Source organism: Odocoileus virginianus, chromosome 34, assembly GCF_023699985.2.
Source record: "Odocoileus virginianus isolate 20LAN1187 ecotype Illinois chromosome 34, Ovbor_1.2, whole genome shotgun sequence".
NCBI lineage: Eukaryota > Metazoa > Chordata > Mammalia > Artiodactyla > Cervidae > Odocoileus > Odocoileus virginianus.
In genome coordinates, this window is record NC_069707.1 from 8695511 (window position 1) to 8715821 (window position 20311).

The 20311-nt window shown below is 48.8% G+C and overlaps 1 protein-coding gene and 1 non-coding gene across 2 annotated transcripts in view; one reads left to right on the plus strand and one right to left on the minus strand.

Moving 5' to 3' along the window:
- The window catches only part of TMEM181 (transmembrane protein 181), a 62825-nt gene extending 52256 nt beyond the window's left edge, over positions 1-10569 (minus strand). The window contains exon 1 of the mRNA XM_070461490.1: positions 10070-10569. Coding sequence (XP_070317591.1) covers positions 10070-10200 — 131 coding nt within the window. The 5' untranslated portion in view covers positions 10201-10569. The remainder of the gene's footprint in view (positions 1-10069) is intronic.
- A 7513-nt stretch (positions 10570-18082) lies between these two features.
- Positions 18083-18155, plus strand: TRNAR-CCU (transfer RNA arginine (anticodon CCU)). The gene has a single exon. It is a non-coding gene; the product is annotated as a tRNA-Arg (tRNA).
- The last annotated feature ends 2156 nt before the right edge of the window (positions 18156-20311 follow it).

Sequence of the window (20311 nt, forward strand, 5' to 3'; positions counted from 1 at the left end):
GTTTACATATATTATCTCATTCTCTCTTCTAAGAGACCATTAAAACAAATGCACTCTTTTGCCTCAGTACCTGTTGGTATTTACAAAAATGAAGACTAGTGAGTCTGCCGGGGCCCAGTCCTGATCCCACACATACAGCTCAGCACAGCCCTGACTCAGGGCCCCCAGGTAATTCCTGCTTACGAGGTATTAGTGTCCAGTATACCACACTCTTCACCTTCTCTGCTTTTGGTAGTTGGAGAGTTTTTCAGCATCAGTCCCAATCTGTTAGACTAATGGCCCAGTGGTAAAGAATCTGCCTACCAATGCAGGAAGATGCAAGTTGGGAAGATCCCTAGAGAAGGGAATAGCAACCCACTCCAGTATTCTTGCCTGGAGAATTCCATGGAGAGAGGAGCCCGGTGGGCTACAGTCCATGGGGTCTCAGAGCCGGACACGACTGACAGGCTGAGCTGAGCATGCGCAACCTTCATTCTCAGAGTTTGACCACTGGATCCCCCACCGTCTCCTGTGACCTTTCTTTGTCCTCAGCTTCCCCGGGCCTGACACCAGCCTGGTCGAGAGACAGCCCAACACAGGTGCTGAACAAATGAGACAACTGGATTTGTCAGGCTACTGGTGATGCACCAGCATGTTTTCTAAGAGTTTAAGGAGAGGGGGACACCTTGCCATGGAAGGAAATGGAAGGGGGTTGCAGGACAGTGGCTGTAGCCCTTGGAGGAGGGAGGTCTTCTAGCTGGAAGACTGGTCCTGGTTTTCCTGAGACTGTCCCAGGTTTAGTACACACATGCATGCACATGGGCACGTGCATACACATGTACACACAGGTGAACACACACACGTGCACACATGCATGCATGTGCACACATGAGATTCACACATATGCACATGTACACACACATGTGCACACATACACATACCCCTTTCCCAACTCGAATCGGATAAATCTCAGGCAGCTCAGGTAACAGGGAAGACTGTAGACATGTCTTCTGGGGAGACTGTCCCTGGGCCACCCCCTTCAGACCCACAGCTGTCTTGGTTTTAGAGCGGGGAGGGGGTGTGAGATGGTTCCACAAGACTGTGCAGACCTGATTCCAAGATGGCAGCAATGGCTCCAAGTCAGGACTCAGTCCTCCTGACTCTTGCTCATCAAACATTCCGCTGCTGGTTTAGAAAGTCTGTGCAGGGAGGAACCCAAGTCCACAAGAAACGCTGGAGTTCTAACCACTGGCGCCTGGGACTGTGGCCTTATTTGAAAATAGGGTCTTTGCAGATGACCAAGTTAAGATGAGGTCAGAGTGGGCCCTGGCCCAACAGGACTAGTGTCTTCTTAATAGAGGGAAATTTGGATCATAGACAGACATGCGTAGAAGGAAGATGATCTGAAGACAGACAGCCATCTAAGGGACTTATAGGGCCTCCAGAATCTAGGAGAAAGGCCTGGAACAGGTTCTCCCTCATAGCCCTCAGAAGAAACAAACCTGCTGACATCTTGTTCTCAGAATCCTGACCTCCAGAACTGAGAGACCATAAATGTCTGTTGTTTAAGCCCCCAGTTCATGGTACTTTGTCACAGTGGTCCTGGAAACGAATCCAGAGCCCCAGGTTCCTGTTTCAGGGACAAGGCACGCTTCAAGCCTTGGACGTCCTTCCCTGGATCGGAGGCCTGTTCCCCTCTTCCAGACGATGCTCCTTCTGCTGCATGAGCTGAGTCATCACTGCAACTGAAAGACTGGGGCCCCCAGGGAATAACTGGGGTGCTCAACATCTGCCCTGCTCTCCAGGAAGCAGATAGCTTTCTCTTTTCTTCTTGGTTCAGGACAAGATGTAGCATTTAAAAAAAAAAAGGAAAAAACAACTCTGCAGCGTGGGTCATAGCTCTGCTCACATTAAGATGCACATAAAAACGAAGCTGGGGTAAACCACTAGGAAGAGTTCTGATAAGCACATAGCACCTCGTTATTGAATCCAGAGGCAAGACAAAGGCAAGCAGCCGGTTCAAGGCATTCTGGACTTGCCTCAAGCACAGAGTTGTGCCACCTGAAACGCCAGATGACAAATGAGTGCCCACGCGTTCACAGACGGAGCGCCCACGCGTTCACCGACGGAGCGCCCACTCGTTCACCGACGGAGCGCCTACCCGTTCACCGACGGAGCGCACACGCGTTCACCGACGGAGCGCCCACGCGTTCCCTGACGGAGCCCAGCTGGGGGCATGAGAATCTGCTGCAGCTGTGGCTGTCTTTGCCCTCTGTTGGGAAGAGCTTGGCCAAGAGGAAAGCAAAGCTACAAGAGAAAAAGTGAGCCCCGGTGACATTTTTGAGTTCTTAAATTTAGCTGAGCTAAGTTAGATCTGTCAGTGGACTTTTCAGTTAAATGATCCAATAATTTCCCTTCTCACACTGTGCAATATAACTTGGAATCATATCACTTGGTACATAAAGAATCTAAACCCTAAACACAGACAGGGAGAGGCCAGAAAACAATAACCCATATGGTACAGACATCAGGAAACGGCATCACCTGAAGGACTGCATCACCTGAAGGATGTTTATAAGTTGGAAAAAGAAAGCAGAATATTGAGGGACACCGCCAAAGATGCCTGAAAATGTCCTCAAGGGCTGCTGAGTAATCCAAGGTGTAGGCCCATTCTGGGACCCTGAGAGCAAGACCAGGACCTTCTAATGAAAGTTACAGGGAGCTGAAATTTGTCTAAAGACAGGAACATCCTCATTTTTAGAGTGCCTTTTAAGTAGACAGAGAGAATACCAGATTCATGGACACTGAAGTGAGGGAAAGTTCTGCCAATGCAATTAAGGTCCTTCAACCTTTAGTGTTCTCAGATCCCATGATTCCCCCTCAAAGAATAAAGAGTATATGAGCCTTCATTTAAAATAAACTCCAGATCCCTGTTCAGTGTTATTCAAAATTCAATGTGTGGTCCTTGCCCTATAAAAAATCCCTCTGAACCCCTTCTTTAGACCCCCTGGAAGTCAATGTGCTGTTCCTGGAACAGCCTGTGGCAGACAGAGATAGAGAAATCAAATCAAAGTCTTAACTGCAGAAACGTGAACACCGAAAACTGGAAGGCATGCATCAGACCCCCACTGTGATGGTTCACAGGCCGAGGCCGGGAAGGCAACAACCTACAGGCACCTCCATTCCCATCTGGGACTCATTCCAGGGAAGCAGGACACTCACATCCTCCTGGGGTCAGGCAAGGCTGTCAGAAGGCTGCCCTTGCTGCCAGTCTCCCTCCTGACTGGCTGGATGGCAGGGAGAGCAGGTATGACATTGTCTTCCTCTCATAGTGACCAGCCCAATAGTGAGGTTAAAACCTGTGGCTCGGGACTTGAATTTATATCTTGACTCCCACCTGAGTATTCTGTTTTCTGGACCTTATAGCAGAAAACACCCTCAAATGTCCCTGTTTCTGGGCTGGGATCAAGACACTGTCCCCGAGCCAAGACAAGGATCAGGAACCTTCAGAAGTCGGGGAACAACCAGGAGCAGGTCATGCAGCCCTAACCGGGGGTCCCCAGGGCACAAAGGCCTGACCCCACATCCAGCCTCTGGGACCCATACCCACCATCTCCTTCTGACCTGAAAAGCTGCCTAGTGGGCAACGAGAGCTGCTAATGCCTGGTTCATAGGATCCAGTGTTACTCAACTCACACACCAGCACTGCGTGGGGGAGAGGGTCACCAACCTGAGAGTGGTCTGAAGCAATCAATGGTCATGTCCAGAGGGGTTTAGTGCTGCTGATCACAGCGCCATGGCCTTGAGGAAAAGTTGGGTCCGTTCTAAGCTCAGACAGCAAACAGGAAGAGACTTTGTAGAGGACAAGGTGTCAGAGGAGAATGTGAAAGAAAGTAAGTCGCTCAGTCATGTCCGACTTTCTGTGACCCCACGGGCTATGCAGTCCATGGAATTCTCCAGGCCAGAATACTGGAGTGGGTTGCCATTCTCTTCTCCAGGGGATCTTCCCAACCCAGGGATCCAACCCAGGTCTCCCGCGTTGCAGGCAGATTCTTTACCAGCTGAGAGCCACAAGGGGAGTCCAGAGAATGTGAGGGAAGGGCATCTTTGGATGCCCTGAGAGAGAGTCCCAGTCCAAGGGGCAAATCCTTCAGGATCGCCTGAAAGGAGGGCCTGAAAGGGGCCACTGGACTGATGCTTCGAGGTCACCAGTGACCTGGGCTAGCGCGGCTCCACTACAAGTGTGGGGAGTTCCCGGGTTCCGAGGCTGATGGAGGAAGAGGCAGGACCACGAGGTGGCAGTGTTGCACAGCAAGCTTTGCTGGGTGCCGCTTGGACAGGCTGCCGGAGGGGAGGTCCTCTTAGCAGTAGGATTCCCCCCACCCTCCCTCCCTGCCGGAGACAACAGTCAGGACCACTGCGCAGCAGGGGGAGAGGGCAGGGAACTCCCAAAGGAGAGGGGGAGAAGGAAGGGGCCCGTATGTCCCTTGGTGTAGCTCACAGACCCCAAGGCGGTGGCTCCCAAGAGGGACAATGACTCATGGTCTTTATAGCCATGGGGGTCTGTCACAGCAATGCTATCTCAGTGGGTGCAGTTTCATAGGTGTGCAAAGCAAGGACTCTGAGAGGCTAAAAGTATGCTTATTTGTGTGTGTGTTTGCTGAGTCGCATCAGTCGTGTCTGATGGTAACCCCAGGCTCCTCTGTCCATGAGATCCTCCAGGCAAGAATACTGGAGTGGGTTGCCATGCCCTCCTCCAGGGCATCTTTCCGACCCGGTGATCGAACCCGCATCTCTTACGTCTCCTGCGTTGAGCAGGCGCCCCCGCCCCCGCCCCGCGCGCCCCCCCCCCCTCCCCCCGCCACCTAGGGAGGCGGTGCTTCTTCGGGCTGTATTTAAACTGTGAGCATTTGAGTTGAGTGCCAGTGGGAGGGGGTCAGGGGCCTTCTGTGAAATAAGTGAAGAAACAAACCACATGGGAGCCAGCTTGCTGGGACCACCTGTAACCCATTTATGGAACCACAGGACCGGGGCGGGGGCAGACCAGCATATGCTGGAGAGGACATCACGGTTGCTCCCAAAGGAGCCAGGCAGAGGGAGGGAGTTAGAGTTGAGGGGAGGGCAGACCTGAGAACAGGGCGGTCCCAGAGCAGGGAGAGGAGAGTGTGGGGGAGGGGTCGTGGGGGAGGAGCCGTGCAGGATGGATGCTCCCTGGGGGTGTTGCACCAAGGTGTTGGTGGGGGCAACCAGGGGTAGCTGACCTACTCTGGCATCACTGCTGGCCCCTCACACTTGCATCTGCTCAGGTCTGTGGGCCACGGCCCATCTGACACCAGTATCTTGTCCCAAAGAGACAACAACAGCGCCAGCCTCCCCCCGCAGAGCCAGATTTGTACCCAATTCTAAGCTCTCAAGCATGTAAGCTTCATGAAATGATCTTTCTACCTTTGAAATGATGGTGCTGGAGAAGCTGGTTCTAACAACACACGTCTCATCTGGGACGCTTATCATTTCCTCCCATCAAAAACTAAACAAAAGACAGAGACGTCAGTACTCAATAGTCAAGAGTGGCCTCGGGTAAGCTGAAAAAGTCAGCCGCTGAAACATGAATATTCACATCAGGACCCAAGGGACAGCATAAAGCTAGGCAGATTTGCCTTAGGCGGGAAAAAAAAAAAATCATGCTCAGACCTTTAAACCTGACTGCAACCTGACCAGATGTTTCAATCCAAAAAGGAAGGTGAATCAGCCTGTGAGCGTGGTGAAGGCAGACTCAGCAGAGGTGACACTGGCCCTGAGCTCTGAGTAGGGGAGGGGGAGCCTCGGCTGACACCCCAATACTTCTGGCTGGCTGGCAGGTCCATCCCACCAAGGAGGTGCGTGCTCCAGGCTCACTCAGCTTGATGCTCATCAGCCTTGCCCTCACACACGTGGCTTCTGTATCCTGGCTGAGGATCAGCCCAGGAGGATTAAATCAGAATCCTTGAGGGTGGGGCCTGGGCCTCGGCATCTTCAAAAAGCTCCCCCAGGTGATTCCAGCTCTGAGCAGCCCTGATCTAACTAGATCCCCCAGCACTGACTCCATGCCCACCACTGCCTGTGCTCTCAAGGGTCTGCACTGGTCAATTAAATAATGGTGTTCTGATTCTGCACAGTAGACCAGAGCTTGGTCAATGTGAAGGCTTTACTCAGGGTGGTTCTTCTCAATGTGCTGGTGAAAATAAGCCAGCAGGACTGAGGGCTGGCCCCAGAGTGCTGAAGAATCCACCGAGGTGATGAAATAAATGTTGCTTCCAGAAGCCTCCTGAGTGAGGATGGCCACTTTACTGGCCAAGAAAACTCAAGCCCAACTGGATGGCCCCTGTATTTTACACAGGTAAAGTAATAACCTGAGAAACAAAGGATGGATCAGCCAAATGGCCAACAACAAATTCCCTGAGAGTCGAGCTCCAAAGGGTCATGTCTATTGTCTCATGTGTCTTTAACCTTTACCCTTGATGCCATGGACATAGCTGACTGCCTACCCTACATCCATTCTCCACGTCTTCTTCCTAACAGAAGGGAGGAGTCCCTTAAAGAGCTAAGTCTTGGGGAATGGGCTCCACTTCAGCTTCTGGGGGCACTCACACTTGCTAAAGTCTGATGCCATCCCCTTGCCAGCCTGTGTTCAAGAAAGGACAAGTGGCTCCGATCTAGTCAATGAGACATAGGAGCTGATGTTCTTTAAAGCTTTCTAATGAAGCATAACACACACACAGAAAGTACATGTCATCTGTACATGCCAAGTCACTTCACGGACTGTAGCCCGCCAGGCTCCTCTCTCCATGGGATTCTCCAGGCAAGATTACTGGAGTGGGTTGCCATTTTCTACTAAAGGGGATCTTCTCGACCTAGGGATCAAACCTGCATCTCTTGCGTCTCCTGCATTGGCAGGCAGATTCTTTACCACTAGCATAACCTGGGATGCCCATTCTAGTATGGAACAAGCCAAATTTATCTGTTCTACTGTTGTGAGTATTTGGCTGCCTTCCAGTTCAGGAGTATTACAAATTGTGCTGCTGTGAACATTTTAGTGTGTGTCCATCGACAGACATGTATATGCATGTCTATAGGGCACATACCTAAGAGGAGACACTGGGCCAAAATGTATGTGTATGTTCAATGTTAGTATATACCTCAAACTATTTTCTACGGTGATTGTACCAATTTAGCCCCTATCTGTAGTGCAGGAAAATTCCACGTCCTTGTTAACACATGTCTGTTTTCATTGGTACCATTTGGTGGGGGTATAGGAGAGATCCTATGACTTTTGCTGTGGGCTTCAGTTATTCCTCCTCTGTTAGAGAGCTATAGAAAGCCAGCCAGTTCTCCGCATGAATATGAATGAGAAGCAACAGCCCAGAGGATTATTAGTGGCCAAGTACAGTCAATTGCTACCATGTAAAAAAAGAAAGGACTTGGTAGACATCACTAAGCTAGGCTCAACAAGTCAGTCCTTTACCTTATCATTTAGGCTGGTTGCTTTGGTTTTTCTGGTATTTGTACTGGAAAGTATCTTTAGTGTTAGCTTCATAAAGCACTTGAGTCTCATAACATCCCTGCTTCATTTTCCTGATGTGAAAACCAATCACCAGCGAAACTCAATCATTCCCCAAAGGCCAGGGGAATTAGCAAAGCATTAGGATTTCAGATGCCCAGCTTCCTGTTTTTTTCACCCACGCTATGCGGCGCCCCCTTTCCTAGTTCAGCTGTCATCGCTCATTTTGTGAAAATGACTGTGAGTCCTTGGATGACGCAACTGCTCTTTTACAGTGATACCAAATTACATAGCTAAGATGCAAACAGCCATGCCGCCTAACAGAGGGGCCAACCATCTGAAAACAGCATTAGCAAGCTCTCTCCTTTCTACACTCTGTTATGGGGAGACTATCGTCTATATGAGGCGAATCCCTGGTCCTCCAGGGAAAAATAGACTGGTGATTTTTAGTCATAAATCTCTAATGAGGAAACGAAGATGGTGAGAAGAACAGGAGCAAAAATTATAGTAGCAAGTTCATCTTCCAGCTAGACAGACACAGGAGCTGTAACTACCAGCTTCCCAACTTAGAAACCCAAGAGTATTTCACCTAGTTTTGTAAAGGTGTAATTCATAAATATAAGAATTCAATGGAGCAGGGGAAGTCAGGTCAGTGACCTAAACATCTCCTTACTAGAAAACAGCCTTTGTGATTCAGCCTGACCGATCTGCCACCACACAAGATTATAAAGATTCGGCAGTAAATGTCTTCTCAGGCCAGGGTAAGGAGGCAGAATTCATCAGTGTCTCCTTCCATCTAGAGTGAATTCATGGTCTTCAAGATCCAACTCAATCAGTGAAGTTACTCTGGGAGCAAAGATTCCTGTCTTGTACAGGACAGGCAACCAAACTCCTCATGTCACTTAAATCCTCTGATGGTGTCACTCTGGAACTCTAAAGAGTCCCATATTCCATAGTCTTGCCTTCAGGGTACTATGACGGGGCCATGAGTACCACTCTGACTATTTTGCTCCCAACATGTCGGTCTGTTCCTTGAACATATCATGTTATTATGGCTTCAGGGGCTTTGCACTTACTCGTCCTCTTCTGGAACCTTCCTCCCCAGATTATTTTCTAGTGGGCAGAACTCATTCTTCCCTTCTCGAACATCACCTTCTCAAAAGGCCTTCCTTGACCACCTTCTCTGAGTAGGTCCCCATCACTCTATCATGCCACCTGGTTTATTATCTTCCTAGCACTCACTGAAGCCTGCAAACACTTGTTAATTATCTGTAAGCTCCATGACATCAGGGACCCACGCGGTCAGATCTCCTAAATTGTGAGGTTCTCCTAAAGGCTACACCATATGAACCTGAGATTACATTTTCTTTAAATGGGCTTTTCTACTCAGTCATTTTATGACAAATATATTAGTCAGCAGTATAGTGCCAACTAGGGGAAACCATTAGGCTTTTGAAAAAAATCTGATGATGAATGTGATACATGTTCTCCAGAGTGCCTGTGAACACACACATATGACCTTTAGCCAGAGTGGACTGTACAGAAATGAGTACCACCGCTTCAAAGAGAGCTGTGCAACATACCTGCCATCCTCAAGCACAGTCAGTGAATTGTCACCAGAACGCTCACCTGAAACAAGACTTTTGGTTCAAGCTTCCCATTTTACAGACGAGAAAGCTTGAAGTGCAGAGTTAGCAATTAGTTTCTCAGGGTCAGGGAGATGGGTTAATAACAAAGTCAATCTAGGCTCCAGACTCCTGAAGGGTCCTTTCATTTCGAGAGCAACACACCAGGTAAGTGCAGCCACCGTAAGTGGATAAAGGCAAAGCGCAAGGAGAAAGCTGCGGGTGCCCTGCTCGGAAGGCAAGAGGCTGCGGGTGCTCACAGCTCTCATGCCGGCTAGAGGAGAGGGAGACGAAGGGAGACGGAGAGGAACAAAGACCAGCCCAAACCCACCGCTCCCTGGGTGCTGAGCACCGCTTCCCCCTGCATCTTCCCCTTGGTGCCTCCCAGCCCTGAGGCCCTCTGTCCCCAACCGTCCGCAGCAGCCTGGCCTTGGGGATTTCCACCAAAGCCCCTGGGGCCTGAGTTCCTCGGAGAGGCCAAGGCCCTCCCTGCAGCTCTCGAGGGCGAGAGATGTCATCGCAGACCAGGTCTGGGCAAGGCCTGAGCGAAGGCCGCGGAGGGTGGAGGAGTGGGGGTGGGGATGGGGGGGCAGGAAGGGCAGGGGAGAGGGAGGAACTCAGCGGGGACCAAAGCCCTCTGGGTCCGTTTCTCAGGACTTGAGGGTCTCGGCTCAAGGACGGGAAAAAAGATCTCCACTTCAGCTCCCTGGAGCTGCCCTTGACCCCCAGCACGCGAACGCCGCAGCCCAGCCCGCCGGCCTGCCGCCCTTTCCCGGCGAGGGGTGGGGAGGGGTGGCGGGCGGAGAGGGCGGGTCCCCGCCGGGCCCCGGAGCTCAGCTCGGCCCCGGGACAGGGGTCAGCGGGGGCGGGGCTGCCCCACGCCCGGGTCCTCCGCCTCCGCCCCTCCGCGCGGCCCGCGCGCCCCTACCGGTAGTAGCGGTCATCTCGGAAAGGCGTGAGGTCCTCCTTGAGCTCGCGGTACGCCTCCTGGAGCCGCTTGCACAGGTGCTTGAGCTCGCTGCAGAGCGGGGGCTCGAAGGCAGGGTACTCGGCGTCCATGCCCGCGCCGCCCGCCCGCGCCCGGCGCCGCCGCCGTCCGCGCGAGCCCCGGCGTCCCCTCCTCCCAGCCGCTCCGCCCTTTGTATCGCTTCCTTCGCCCCCTCGCTCTTCCCAGCTCCGGGGACCGGGGGCGGGGGTGGCCAGCTGGGCGGGACCGAGGAACAGGAGAAGCAGGTGGCGGGGAAGGTGGGGAGGGGGCGCGCAGCAAGGTGGGGCCCGGCGCACTCAGGGCGCCAGCGCTACGGCCTGGGGAGCCGGCCCCAGGGAGGATGGGCATGGGGGTCCCCGCCCCGCCGCCCCGCCCCGCCGAGGGGGGCCTAAGGAGCAGAGGGTGCCGCGCCCATCGGCCGCCGCCCAGGGAGGAGGAGAGGGAGCGGACGGAGGTGGGGGTGGGGGAGTCCAACACAAGATCATCTGCCACCCAGGACGAAAATAGAAAGAGCCCCTGGCTGCCGCTCGTGTGGGGAAAGAGAATACGCTGGAGGTGAAAACTGAAAGGAAACTGGGGCTTGGGGACGGGACCCAGAGCCCCCTTGCTGAAGGTCAAAGGCTGGAGCCTGGTATCAGTTCAGCACCACGGACAGCTCCCGAAAAGCCCTTTTTCCGCCCCACCCCCCACCCCCGTTTCCTGGGTTCCACTTGACCTGATGTAAAATCTTTTTTTTTTTTAACATTTTAAACGAAACCCATCACGGTTATATCATAATAAATATTTTTTAATGATGAAGAAACGTGACCAGATGAGATGCCTCTTACCACACGTTCTATAGCCACCAAAAAAATAAAAAAAATCAAGTCTCTGCAAAGGTGTTTTTCTCATCCTCTGCAAAGCTTCACACTACTGAGTAAAATAAAACTCACATATCAACACACCCTCCATGGGACTACTTATCCAAAGACGGTGTCATCGCCTTTTGTGAATTTTCCCATATAACAAGTGGAGAAACGGTTGTTCCAGATGTCAGTGTGCTTCCAGCTTAATTCAGGACAGGTTTCCATGTGAGGTTGATTGTGCAAGCGGGGGAGAAGCCTTTTATAAGTATAATTTTGGGGCCCAACTCAACACTATTGAATCTAAATTATAGAATATGGTTCTCAGGAACGTATATTTTTTCAAAGCTCTGGTGAGTCTAATGATCACTCATGTTTATTCTCAGAATTCCTGTATTTCCCGATACTTGTTGTGCTCTAATTTCACCCACTCTTCTTACTCTTTATTTTTTATCATACTGTTTTATTTCCTGCCTCCCCTTACATTTGGGAACACCTTGTTTGTCTTCTAGCCAAGCGGTCCCCTCAGGTCTTGCAAGTATTCCCATAACTTCTGAATGTCCTGCACTGTGCACAGTTAGGTTTTAGCCACAACTCAGCAATGTGAGCATGGCGTATAACCATCTCAAGAGGACAAAGAATGGAGCTCAGAACTAACTCGATACACCTAAAATACAGTGCAGAAAGACACACACTGTCTGTACTGTGATAAAGATTATGAGACCAGCATATGCCATATTTCAATTATCTTATGACTGGCTATAGAAAGCTTATCATTAAGGGAAATATTAATTAACCTCGGAGATACCCCCAGAACACTTAAAATTTCTCCAGGACCCCTCCTCTAGTTTCTTCAGCCTACACTCTCCTCCACTTTAAACTATGGCAGCCCCTAAAAGGACAATGCAAGTCTCCTGGCTCCAGCACCGTGGGGGTAACTAAGGTGCTATGTTACCTCTTTTATCACAAAGAGCTGGAAATGCTAGATAAAATGTCACATGTACACAGGCGCTGGTACATATATAACAACTCTGTGAATATCACACATTTGAGCCACACAGTATACTGTTATTACTACCAGCTGTGAACTGGCTGCCTTATGCCTTGTGCAGAGCTGTCGTCTATGCCATCTCTTCATCACCAACCAGGAAATTCCCTCCCTCTGTTCTTTGGATCCCATGTCTCTGTCTTTAATGGTAGCTAGAGGATCCAGTTCCAGGATGGCTCACTCACACTGCTGGAGATTTGATGCTGGGAACTCAGCTGAGCGGCTGGCAAACAGCCTCTCTCAGAAAGGCCTCTCCATGAAGCTGCTTGGGCTCCCTCAGAGCATGGTGGTAGGTTCTCCGGAAGAGATAGCATAAGCTGACACGCCTTTTAAAAGCCAGTGCCTAGAAGTCGCAGGACAGCACTTTCTTTGTGGAGCAGTATAGACCCAGCCAGGCAGCAGTTTTGTAGCTTTGGTTTCTTTGTTTTTGCTATATAGCATACCATTGTGTGTATACATATAGCACAATTTATCCATTCTACTCTTGTCAGTTTTTGGTTATTCTGATTATGAACTTTCTTGTGTATTTTTTGGGAAGGGCATAAGCACTGATTTTACTAGGGTTTATACCTAGTGAAATCACTGGGTTATAGATTAGGCATATATTTGGCTTAGTAGAGTCAAACGGTTTTTCAAAGTGATTGTGAAATTTTAATTCCCACCAACAATGTACAAGAATTCCAGTTGTGCCATATCCTTACTACTCTTGATTTCATCAAGATTTTTGTTTATTTATTTATTAGTAGTGTGGTATATGGAATCTTAGTTCCCCCATCAGGGATTGAACCCGTGACTCTGTACTGGAAGTGCAGATTCTTAACTACTGGACCGCCAGGGGAGTCCCCTTGAGGTTTTTACTTGCAGTCATTCTAGTGGTATGTAGTGATCCATCCTGATTTTTGCCCCATCTTCACTCTCACTTCTAAAGAAAGTGACTCTTCTGCTAGTTCCCAAAATGCTTGAGGAATTTATGGTGCAGAGTGGATTGTTTTTTAGCTTTCCTCACTACAGGCAAAGCATCTAGGCTTTGCATATCTGCTCATTTGCTTTATGTTTTGCAAAATTTTGTTATTATCATCTCCTCTCCCATTTGCCTTTTTCTTGAGGGTGTATGAATTATTTTGTTTTTTTAAATCCCTTTACTGTTGTTTTAGTGGAGCTTTGAGGGGGGTTTGTGGAGTTTTAGCAACAGTAATGAATGTTTAGTACCTTCATTTTAGCCATGTCTTACTAACAATGCTGGGGCTTCCCTGGTGGCTTAGACGGTAAAGTATCTGCCTGTCAATGCAGGAGATGCAGGTTCGATCCCTCGGTTGGGAAGATGCCCTGAAGAAGGAAATGGCAACCCACTCCAATATTCTTGCCTGAAGAATCCCATGGACAGAGGAGCCTGGGAGGCTACAGTCCATGGGGTTGCAAAGAGTAGGACATGACTGAGTGGCTAATACACACACAGCACTGACAATGTTAATGGGCTTGCCTGGGGGCTCAGACAGTAAAGAATCTGCCTGCAATGCAGGCAACCCGGGTTCGATCCTTGGGTTGCCTGGGTTCGATCCTTCTCCTTCCTGGAGAAGGGAATGGCAACCAACTCCAGTATTCTTACCTGGAGAATTCCATGGACAAAGGAGCCTGGGAGGGGCTACAGTCCATGGGGTCACAGAGAGACAGGACTGAGTAACTAACACTAGTAACAGTTACATGGGTGTGCAGTTCAAATAGGTACTTAATACATGTTTGTTGAGTGTCCTCAATTTATGCCTTGTACACTTTCACTTGTCAAAAGGACCATTATCTTATTCTGATGCTCTTATGAAACTGCAAGAGGGCAAACATATTCATTCAATTGTGGCTAAGAGCACAGATGCTAACAAGAAAGATGAGTGACACCACCACTTTTTAACAATGAGTTTGTGCTGAATACTCCCTCAGTTTTGGCCCCTTTGCAGTCATGAGTTAGTGGGTAGGATTATGTAGAGCACTTAGTACAATGCCTGGCCCACAGTGAATGTTCATTAATGGGTTAACTACCTTGGATCATTTACATATTTCCTCTCCCCAAAAGCACTGATATCCATGCTGTCTCATTATAGAAACGTAAATAACATACATAAGTTTAGGCAAGAGAATGAAAATCATCCATCCATCCATCGCTGATAATCACTGTAAACACTTTAAAAAAACTTTTCTTCTAGTATGTATAATACTTTAAACTACTGTCCCAAACCCTTCAGTGATTGGCTGGGATCTCTTCATAATCTAGAGAACTGGAAAGGCACTAACTAGTTTACAGAAAACTTTTCCTGTCAACATTGATAGCCAGCAGCTCACTTCTAGTGTGACAAAATCATCTTCTCTAAGACCAAGACATTATCAGTTTTTCTTTGATCTCTGGGTTATTTAGAATGCATCTCAAATTTTAAAATATTTAGGCAATTTTGTCTTTTCATTGATTTATACATTAAATGCATTGTTTTCCAAAAATATAGTCTATTTGATATAGATTATTTGAACTTTGTTGATGCTTGATCTATGGTCTCCTACATGATCAATTTTTATAAATGTTCTACTCTTGTCTCAAAAAGTTTTGTGATGCTCTAGTTGTTGGGTGCCAAGTTTTATTTATATCCATGAAATTAGGCTTTTGAGCCTTGAAGTGAAGTGAAGTCGCTCAGTCGTGTCCTACTCATAGTGACCCCATGGACTGCAACCTACCAGGCTCCTCCGTCCATGGGGTTTTCCAGGCAAGAGTACTGGAGTGGGTTGCCATTTCCTTCTCCAGGGGGTCTTCCCGACCCAGGGATAGAACCCAGGTCTCCCACATTGCAGACAGACGCTTTACCATCTGAGCCACAAAGGAAGCTTTGAGCCTTAGATCCATCTATAACGAAAGGAACTATGTTGCATGCTCACATCACAATGGTGGACTTGTCAATGAATCCCAGTAGTTCTATCAGTTGTGACTTTATATGTTCTGAGACTATTTAAACACTTTCATTATGGAAATTTTCACACATACCCAGAAACAGTCTAGTCTACTGAATTCCCGTGCTCACTCCCTGTCCACATTATCTACCGTCTCGCGACCAGCTTCAGTTCCCAGTGTCATCTGATTTCTCTACCATTTTTGCTTTGGGGACGTATTAAAGCAAATTCCTGATATAACATTTAACTTTAATATTTTTCTCTCATGAGGACTTAAAACAGACAAAGTATGTTGTACCTACAAGGGAAGAATTGCTTGATCTTAGTAAGCTGAAGGTTCATGGCTTTCAGGATTTCCTTTGGGAAAGCTGACCCTTGTCTAGTTCAGTCTTCTGTGTCAGAATAGAGTCAAGGTGGGTGTGTGAAGCAGCTGCAGTGATGTCCTGTGTCTGGTAGATGTTCAGTAAGTGACTACTTACCCACTGAAAGTTTTAGGAATGGTCTTGGGAAGTCAAGCTTGCTCAACAGCTAACAATCCTCTAGGGCAAAATGCTTTGGAAAAGTCTTGACATTATCCTTGTTCTTTTGCTGTCAGGATGAGCACTTGGTGCGGCTAGGCAGGGCTCCTGGCTGGATGGGGAAATGGAGAGTAGTAGGGTGAAAGGGTTGACACCAAATGCTACCTTTAGGCACATCGAGGCTTGTGGTCAAACTTTCCAGTTTATACTGGAATGCTGCTGAATGAGACACTGCTTAGGATGAGTGGTCTCTTAAAAAAGCCCTGTTTATCACAGAGATTTTATACACACTGAGTACCCACCCTGTTCTGGGTACTTTACAAGGCACTGGGCATTCTCACAGAGTCCGCAGTGTAGACAGGACGTCAACTGTTGCATATTCATCCTAATCCACATGTGAGGAGAACGTGATGTGTGCTCTGAAGGAACACAGCAAGAGACTTGACCTAGACTGGGACAAGGGAAGGCTGTGCAGCAAATTTGGTCTTGAAAGAGCTCTGCAGGATGAGCTGAGAGGTGACGCTGGGCTGATAGGGAAGGCGTGTCAGGCAGTGAGACAAGCTTAGACAAGGTCAGTGTGGTGAGCGGCTTGCAGAGAGGCACTGGGGCTCTGGAACACACACAGAGCAGTCATTTATCATTATTTATCGTTCAGCATAAAGAGGTGTGAGAGCTGAGGCTGGAGGAGTGGTCAGGAGCAGGTTAAGGATGCTAATACCATGCTTACCTAGTGGGAAGGATGGTGACGCACTATTCTGAGCATTTAAACCTCGACACGAACCTCTCCAGCGGGCGCTCTGTGATCCTCTTGATGCAGGCGGGAAACAGGTACATAGCTGCCGCTGAATCTTGCCCCAAGGTACCCAGCTGGTGAGCAACAGAGCCCAAGGGCTGGGTCTGGAGGTGATGTCTCTCACTGTCATGCCTGACTGCCATTAGAGGATTTTAACTTGAGCAGTGATATAAAAACAGGGATTTTTATTTTAAAAAACCACCCTGGCTGCTGCGTAGAGAACTGTCCGGGAGAAGAGGGAGCAGGAAGGAGTCTGGGTGGGGGGTCACAAAGGCTTGTCCCCGGGTCAAGGCGGCAGAGGTGGAGTAGCGGGAGGAGAGATGAACGGGACCCGAAGGAGAGGGGTGGGCCAGGCAGGCTCCTCCGCACAATGGGGTTCGCTTCTGTTACTGAAAGGGGTGTGGGACCCAGCTCGCTGCTCAAAAGCCAATAAACAGGCCAGGCTGGTGGAAAGAAAGTTTATTTTAGATGCCAGCAACTGGTGGGGGCAGGGGGAGGACATCTTTCCAAAGGCCAACTCCCCGCCCCACCCCCTGCCACCAGGCAACTAGTGGGGCAAGAGGGACAGAAGTGGGGAGGGGGCTACATGCCGTCACAGCACGGTCAGCTCTGACAGTCATCTTCAAACTCGTCATTGGGGGTCTGACCGGCGTCATCCTGGTTGCTTTAGCTCCAGTTAATCTTCACTTCCAGGGTCCATTTGTCCCATTTCTCTGAGGCCAGTTCTTAGAACTGTGGCGGCGCACGTCCTGGGTGCAGCCTGCTCTTCACGTAGCTAACCCCTCCGCCTGGGGTTCTAGTAGCTGTAAGACAGCTCACAGGATGTGGCTCAGAAGGTTATCTGTAGCCCTTGAGAAAGGACTGAAGATCCATGACTAAGCTTCATGACTGCATTATTATAATTTGTTCTCCTTTGTTTTCACATTTCTCACTTCTCTGAATAAACTTATTTGACTAAAGCTTTCCACAGACAAAAGGCAGGCAGAGGACGTGGTGGGGTCGGGGCAAGGACCGTGGGGTCCTGTTCTGTTTCACTTGCCCTGGGCCTTGAGTGGACAAGATGAGCTGACCCGGGAGAGGGATTTAGCAAAGCCTAGGGGACGTGACCCGGAGAAGGCAATGGCACCCCACTCCAGTACTCTTGCCTGGAAAATCCCAGGGATGGGGGAGCCTGGTGGGCTGCTGTCTATGGGGTCACACAGAGTCAGACACGACTGAAGCGACTTAGCAGCAGCAGCAGCGGACATGACCAGCTGGGACCTCATACTCTGAGAGGCAGGGCTGGGACGATTTTGTCCATCCTGGGGTGACCTGTCTCAACAGGCATCTGGCATGGAGCAGACACTTCGTTTATAGCTGCTGAATTCATAGAAAAAGTTTTATAATCTATGTCTTGAACCCCTTCATCTGAGTAACTTCAGGTGAAGCACTTAGCCCCCTTAGCTTCAACAACCCCAACACTGCAGTCAGATCTGAGGCCTGGCCTGCTCTGCATTCTGAAAAACAATGCACGCAAACATCGATGTGCTGGACTTAGCTCATGCTGGCTCCTCTAACAGCTGATGGTTCAATTTTTAGTAATCTTGAGAGCTGATTGTTTAATGCAGTCATTTTTAAACATTAAGCTGCTACTCATTGTTCATCTCTTTCTGACCCCATGTTCAGAGATGTGTTGGTTGCTTGAAATAGGCTCTGGTGGGAATATTTACATCATGGAAATCAGCAAAAAGTCATAAATCAGGAGTTAACTTGGTTTTGTTTATTGCTTCCAGTCTAGGCTCTAGACTTAAGTCATGGAGACAATGTTAATAATGTAGTTTAGGGATTTCCTTGGTGGTCCAGTGGTTAAGACTCTGAGCTCCTGATGCAGGGGGCCCAGGTTCAATCCCTGGTCAGGGAACTAGATCCCATATGCAGCAACTAAGACACAGTGCAGCCAAATAAATAAAAAAATAAATTTTAAAAAAATGTAATTTTAACTTGAAAACTGTATCATGTCAGTTGCTACCACATTGTAAATAACACAAAAATTTAGGAAATTTTCTTCTAGTATTTGGAAACCATTATACTATTTAGCACAGAAATTGCTCATGTCATTAATGTCCGAGTAAAGTTCTGGCAATGCATGCAATATACATCTTTGCTGTTTCACATTTGTCTCACTCACAACCAACATTCATGTCAGAACCACGCTTATTTGTCAGTTGCAATCATAGGTTGGCTACAGATATAAGCGTTTGGAGAAAATCAACAAAAGCATTCTCTGAGACCCAAATGGTCATATGGAATTATAATAGGGCACTGTATATTATTTGTAATTGTGTGCGATGCATTTTTTTGTATCACGGCAATTTATAATGCTTATGTGGGTATATCATGCATTCAGGGTTTTGTTTCTAGAAAGCTAGTTGTTATTAACAGGTATTTACCAGCAGGTCAGTGCACTCAACCCTGAGCTGAAAGCCTTGTTCTCTGAGAAAGGGGATCTCAAAGGAGACGGCACCCAAGCATCAGAGGACCTGCAGGGGCGGAGGGGAAGATGACCATGTCTGTCCAGCAGCAGGACACGGGCAGGCTGGATGACTTAAGAAGAGCACAGAGACCTTGGAGTTCTGATAAAGTTGTCATCGACATTTTATGCTTCCACTCCTTCTACACGGTGAGTCAGTTGGTAGAGAATTAGATGCTCCCTGAATTTTCGAGAACACGCTGGCTTTCCATTCATGCAGCGCTAAGCTCTCTCGGAGTTGCTATGCCTCCCCCTGCCACCTCCCCAGGGGGATTCAGCATCCATTTTTCTCCCCAGGGTGGTATTCCATTTAGAGGTGGGAGAATTCTTATTCAGACGTGTCAGAAGTAGGTGGCCAGGCAAGCAGCAGCTCAGCCCTGTTGCGGGTGAGCACCAGTTCCCTGAACTTGCCTTTATCAGTGATGAGAATGTCCCAAGTCTGCCACATAAAAGGCGAAGCAGCTTTCACGAACTCGCTGTATGAGTTCGCTGTTTGCCCAGGGGGCAAACCAAGGCAGTAAAATAAAACTGAGGTTTGTGATAAAACATGGCTGTAACTGGATGATGATCTGCTAAGCATTTCCTAATTATCTTTCTCACATAATTTCCAGTGGCTCCTAGGACGTTTATCCCCTTACAATTGTTTCCGCTCGTGCCCTTTCCATTTTTACAAGTTAAATTAGAAACTGAGCGAGATGCGTGTTTTCTGGACAGCACTTCTTTCTGGACAGTGCTTAAAAATTGAGGCAATTGTAAGGTTTTTTTTTTTTTCACTACTGCCAGTTAACTTACTGTTCACTGGGGGTAGGTTGATTTCATTCTTATGATACATTTCAGGAAAGCTGGAAATTTGTTTATTTAAACTGAGAGACTGAAGGGATAAACTGACAGTGGCCAGACCCTATACAAACACCTGACCTGAAACCCACTGTTCAGTTCAGTTCAGTTGCTTAGTCATGTCTGACTCTTTGTGACCCGTGGACTGCAGCACGCCAGGTCTCCCTGTCCATCACCAACTCCCAGAGTTTACTCAAACTCATGCCCATCGAGTCGGTGATGCCATCCAGCCATCTCATCCTTGGTCGTCCCCTTCTCCTCCTGCCCTCAATCCCTCCCAGCATCAGGGTCTTTTCCAATGAGTCAGCTCTTCGCATGAGGTGGCCAAAGTACTGGAGTTTCAGCTTCAGCATCAGTCCTTCCAATGAACACCCAGGACTTATCTCCTTTAGGATGGACTGGTTGGAGCTCCTTGCAGTCCAAGGGACTCTCAAGAGTCTTCTCCAACACCGCAGTTCAAAAGCATCAATTCTTCGAAACCCTCTGTAGCCACTCCCAACGGCCGGTGTGCTCAACATCAGCTTAGAGGGAGTCACACTGCCACCTCCACCAACAATCTCTGTGATAAATGGCCCCACACAGTCAGAAGATGACCAGTAACTGACGGTTCTCCTAATTTTCATCCCTGCTTCCAATCCAGGACCAACCAGAGAAAGCCAGTGTGCACTCCTGACCAACCATCAGACCCCAGGTTTCTAATCAGTCACCTC